This window comes from Humulus lupulus, chromosome 1 (genome assembly GCF_963169125.1).
Source record: "Humulus lupulus chromosome 1, drHumLupu1.1, whole genome shotgun sequence".
NCBI lineage: Eukaryota > Viridiplantae > Streptophyta > Magnoliopsida > Rosales > Cannabaceae > Humulus > Humulus lupulus.
Window position 1 is genome coordinate 38,028,989 of NC_084793.1, and position 5,966 is coordinate 38,034,954.

The 5,966-nt window shown below is 41.6% G+C and overlaps 1 protein-coding gene across 1 annotated transcript; it reads left to right on the forward strand.

The window, feature by feature from the left end:
* The first annotated feature begins 3,409 nt into the window (after window positions 1-3,409).
* Window positions 3,410-4,985, forward strand: LOC133813148 (uncharacterized). Its single transcript, XM_062246858.1, has 2 exons — window positions 3,410-4,061; window positions 4,306-4,985. The coding sequence occupies exons 1-2, from the start codon at window positions 3,410-3,412 to the stop codon at window positions 4,983-4,985; spliced, it is 1,332 nt and encodes a 443-aa protein (XP_062102842.1).
* The last annotated feature ends 981 nt before the right edge of the window (window positions 4,986-5,966 follow it).

The window sequence follows — 5,966 nt, forward strand, 5'->3', positions numbered from 1 at the left end:
ACGAATGACTTCCCATGCCATCTCGTGTCGAGATTCGTGGCCATGGCGCACCACGACATCTCTCGAAGGTTTGGGCCACGTTCCATGCAAGCGGCATCCCGGCAAGCCAAGGGAACCGTACCCTTAAACCTCTGGCAGCACACTTCGACGCACTACCAGGGCGGCCCGATAATGTCCATGAGTACTCCTACTCATGGAGACGTATGAGTCCCCTCGTGGTCCTCATATGCCCGCCCTACTAGTCCTCCCAACTAGTAGTAGCTCACTTGACGCACCTGCACCAGGGGGTGGTGGAGAGCTGACACCAGGTGCTCCCCCTACAAAGAGCCTTCTGAGCTTTTAGCCTTCTACCAGGAACATATATGATTTTTGCTTGGGAAACATATTTGGCTTCCAGCTCGCCAATTATTTGAATCTCCCAAATTCGATCATACCATTGCGTTCATTGACCCTTCAATATGGAACCTACCAAGTCTCGTCCATTTCCGGGCAATATTGAAGATATTTACGAAAATTCCACTGCCGTACAAACTAGGCATCAGCATGCTCACCAGCCTGCACCCTCGCGTGCGCATCTGACCGAGCGCCATCCTAGCTTGTAACATGCCATCAAGGCCTGCATGTTACACGCGCAACCCGCCTAGCGCCACGATGCCAAGGCAGTTCGAGGCACACCCCTGCCTCTCTAAGTTCATGAGGACCGCGGCGCGACCCTGTGAACTCGAATTTCCAATGATTTTAAGAATCGCCAACTTCCCAAAAATCATCCCAAACACATGATTTTAACCAGTTTCGACCATAATAATGGTCTCCAGCAGCTCAGAAACATCAAAACAAACCTTAAACTCAATCAAAACTCCTTCAAACTTAGAATTTCAATCAAACTTCAAAACTACAAAAAAAAAAAAAAACTAAAACTCAGGTAATTGAGTTACCTCTGATAGAAATGAATCCAGCTATGTTCCTTAAGCTTTAACAACTTCCAAACTTGCCCTAAATCTCCTTAATTCCCTTACCAAGTAAGCTCCCAAGCTTGGAATCTAAACTTTCTCTTCAAACTTCAAACGAACATAAAGAGAGTGGGAGAGGACGTGAGGGGAGAGAGAGAGCTTAACTAATCTTTTGAGTTAATAAACTCAGTCAAATTAGCAAATATATACAAATGGTCCAAAAGACCAAACTGCCCATATGTAATGCCCTGAAATCCCTAATGAGGTTTATGGTTGGATTAGTAGGCCGGGGGGGGGGGGGCATAATTGATTTATTATGCAATTAAAGGATTATATACATGATTATGTGAATTATATTATTATATGATGATAAATACATGTATGTGGGTCCACTTTTCATTATAAGGGTATTCTGGTAATTTGGCCTGTTGATGGCATATTTGTACATTTTCATGCATGTTGGTGATTATTGATGAGGCCACATTATAATGTGGATTTGTTCGAGCTATTTGGCATGAGATGATCTTTGAATGCAAGTTAGCGGTTTAGTCATAACGGGGTTAATTTCGAGGCTCAGGGTGAGTCTCGAGGTAATTTGGTGATTAGTGCATTACCAGGAATTAAAGGGTAATGGGATACGATTTATAAGTATTTGAGAATATTGGGAATAATGAGAATTAGAGGACGTTAATTATAATTAACGGGATTAGAGGAGAAATGACGACCTTGCCCTTGGGGGCTGTTAAGAAGTGAGATAGGCTTGGGGGCATTTTGGTCTTTTGACCAAGGGTTATACTTAACTAGGGAAGGTTGTAGAAAGCTTAAGCAAAATAGAGCCATTTTCCTTCCTCTCTCACGATCATCATTATCCTTCTCCTTCTTTTGAAATTTTGAAGCAAGTTTGAGGATTCAAACTTGGAGATTGAAGCTTGAGGTCCTAGGCTAGTGTTCAGCCATTGAAGAGGATTCAATTCGAGTTTAAGGTAAGGTTTTAGTTCAATTTTTTAGTTCTTTGCTCTGTTTTTGTGTTAGTTTTGAGAGTGGAGTTTTGATCATAGGAATGGGAATTTGATGAGGTTTTGAATGGTTTAAAGCTTATGTTTTGTTGAGTATATGATGGATAAGTTGTGGTAATAATTGGGAACTTTGCTTTGTGGAATTGGAAGTGTTTTAGTAGGTTTTTTAAATGAGTTCGAAGAGGAAAAACAAGGGTTTTTGGTTGGGTTTCAGGTGGGGTTGCGACTCTATTCTAGAGCGCCACGACCCAAGCTTGATGAAGATGAAGGGTGGTGTTGAAGGGTCGTAGGGCCACGGCATGGGGGAAGGCTGGCTGTGGCACGTGCTGATGGTAGGGAGGTTGGCGCCTCTGTTTGGGAGGCAGGCCACAACATGGTGGAGTAGGGTTGCGACCTTTTGTGGCATTTTGGCCAGAATTGTGATTTCAGTGTGGGAATCCAAACCTTAGGCCTCAGGATCATTCCTACTACCCGGTTTAGTAGGATTCGATGTCCCAAAGGATAGGTCTTAGTCCGGGAACCTTTTGTTGCTCATTTTCATTGATGGGAATTATGCTTGGTTATGACTAAGTGACCGCTAAGGAACTAAAAGACTAATCGTTCACAAGGGTCATTCTTTTATTATTCCACGCTCGAACCAGAGGTAAGAAAACTACACCCAGCATGTGACATGCATGGTTTTTTATGTAGCATGTGGAATGCTCTATTTGTATATCTGGAATGCATAATAAATGCTTAACAAGTTGCTTATCTGTGAATGGCACTTGACCTATGAGTCAGGAATCGGCAATGGTGTCAGTATTGACTGTGAAGTTGTGACTCATTAGTCAAGTTCAGCAGTAGTACTGAGCACTGGTCGTGTGGTATTGACTTATGAGTCAAGAACGATATTAGCATGTTTAATGCAAGCCAAAAAGATTATATATAATTGTCATAACCATGCAATGCTTGGCTGACCTTAAGTTCGATGAAAATAAAAGCACTTGTCTAGTCTAATGGCTAGCTACTTAGAGTCAGGGCCAGAAGGCCCAGGTGACTGCATCGTCACATGGCAATGGGTGCGGAGCCCAAGTTCGTGATTTACTCATCAGCCACTTATCTGATTCAAGTTTGTGACTCCATAGTCACTCATCTAGTTTAAGTTCGTGACTTACTCATCAATCACTCATCTGATTAGGGCTACAAGCCCCAACATGGTTACTAGAATCTTGAAGTGATATTCACTTATCTGTTTAGGGCTACAAGCCGAGTATGATTATCATAATCATCATTTGATATTGTATACATGCAATAATGAGTTTTCTTGCTGAGCCTTGGCTCACGGGTGCTATGTGATGTAGGTAAAGGGAAAGAAAAGCTTACCCAGCCTTGAGTGGAGAGCTTGAGCTTAGGTGGCGATGTGTACATATGCAGTCGCTTGACCACCATGGCCAAGGTGGTTCGATGAGTGCATCTCCATCCCTCACTAAGAAGAAAGCTCGGAAGAGTACCTTGTCTCATCCCATCCACATTGATGATTCCATCACCACGAGCAAAGCCGTGGTCATTCCGGACCTTGAAGCCCCCAAATTTCTGACTGAACCTCCTTCTTCGGCGGCTCCGCTCGCCTCTGTCCCAGGGTCTTCCAAAAGAGGCCGAGCTTCTCCATCAGAGGATGTCTCTGATCATGGTCGTGATTCTGCCAAAGCCCATTCTGATTCCTCAGAGTCACCTGACGTGCTTGCACCCAAGAAGAAAAGCAAGGGTTGGTTCCAGGTCTCTTCTTCTCGAAAATCTCCTCGTTCCAAAGGGACTGGTCCTTCTGATTCTACGCCAAAGGCTTCATCTCCTGTTGGTTCCACTCCTCGTTCCAAGTTTAGGTCAAAGGTAAAGAAAATTCCTCCACCTTGTTCTTCTTCTGAAACTGACCCTTCTTCAGATTGTGTACCCTCTGATGAAGATCCCCTTGAAGACGACCCCTTTCTTGAGGAAAATGTTGACTCAGAAGATGAATCTGACCCATCAGAGGACCCCCCTGTTTCACCAAAGGGCAAGAAACCAATGAAAATTCCTGAGATTCGCACCAAGTCTCCTTTGGGTCCCAAAGTCTCTCCAGGTTCTTCCTTTAAGGCTCACTCTCTGAATTTTTGTTTCAATGACAATGAGAAAAATATGAAGCATTATGTGCATCGTGATTTTATTTGTGAGAAAAAATTTTCATTCTCGGCCCATAGAGTGTTTGGGGTCATAAAAAATATTGAGGATCGAGGGTGGTTAGGTTCTTTAACCGGGCTGGATGGTTTTGTTCCTAGAGTTGTCCAAGAATTCTATGCCAATCTCAATGATGATCTGTTTGATAGGAAGTCTTTTATGTTTGGACAAGTTTATGTCCGAGGAAATTGGTATTTGTTCAATGCTGCTGAAAATTACCAAGGTTCTTAATTTGCCTCCTTCTGTTGATAATGTTGTTGTTGAGTTTAACAAAGATAAGGTGCTTTCGGAGTTGGGAGGACAAAATATGGTGTGGGAACCTCACTCAGTCCTTAAAGTAACAGATCTTACTCATTACTATGCTGTGCTTCACAAATTTGCCACCTCCAACTGGATTCCCACTACTCATACCTCCACCATTACCTTTGACACGGCCTTCTTTCTGTACAAAGTTGGAACTGGTCTCGGTGTTGATCTTGCCTCTCTCATTTTTGACCAGATCACTGCCTTAGGGAATGCCAAAAAGAAAGGTCAATATTTGGTGTTTCCCCATTTGATTTACAAGTTGCTTGATTCTCAAAAGCCTCTTCGCTTGGAATATGAGATCTTGACTCCTCCTAGTGCCGGAGCAGACTACAAACTCAAAAAGGAACCATCATCTGTTAAAGCAACTAAAGGGATTGCTCTCAAGGCTGGCGATGCTGATTCTGTTGCTGCTGAACTCGCTGGTGTCAAGGCCACCCTGGAATCTATTCAAACAGAAGTGATCAGCCTCAAGAGTTGTCTATCAACCATGGTGTCTCACTTTGCAGCCGGTCCTTCCCACTGAGTCCATTTAGTTTTATTTTGCTTTTTTCTTTGTTTTAATAAATTGTAAAAGAACGCTTTCTTAGTGTCTTTTTGTTTTTGGGTTACTCCTTTGGCTTCTTGCTAGACAACAAGGGGGAGTAATTGTGGTTTATTTTTGATCAGTTTATACTGTTTTTAAGTTACATTTGAATTGCTTTTCGCAGGGGGAGTCATGCTATTATTTTTTGATCTTTGTTACATTTGTGATAATTTTCGCAGGGGGAGCATTCCATTGCTATTTTGCTATTTTGCTATTTGCTCTAACTTGTCTTGTCTTGCGGGATTCTTTTTTTCAAAATAAACTCTTAAAATATTCTTGTCTATCAAGTTGCCAAAGGGGGAGATTGTAAAATCCTTTTTTGGCTAAACTTTAATTTAGACAAAATATTTTAATTGTTTAAAGAAAAATCAGTAGCAAATCTCCTTGTTGATATTCGGTTTTATTAGCAATATTCTCAGCTGATTTTGTAATGTGAAAATATCTCTAAATGTGAATATATTTGTTACCTTATTTATCTCAAATAATCAATTTTTGGTAAAAATATATTGTGCAAATATCTTGAGATTATTTTCAGGGATTATATAGGATTATGGTTATCCTGGAAATAAAGAAGGAGTCGAATATGAACTTGGTCAAGAAAAATGACCATGTTCGTTCTGCCAGATCAAACGGATCACGTTGCTGACTCATCAGTTTCATTTTCTGTCATCACAGAATCCATCTGGCTGGCTGTTTTCCTAAATCAAAGGAATTCGCAAATTGATTTCAAAGATTCCAGAAAATCATGGCCTTGGACGTTTTCCCTTCCTACAAATACCTTGCCAAGGCCTTTGGATTGATCATCTCTTCCATTTTGAATATTTGTAATCGATATGCTATTTTGAAGAGTGTGTTTATTTGTAGAGATTAAGTTTGTTCATCTTAATCTTTGTGAGAGTGCTGAGTGTACTTGTGGATATC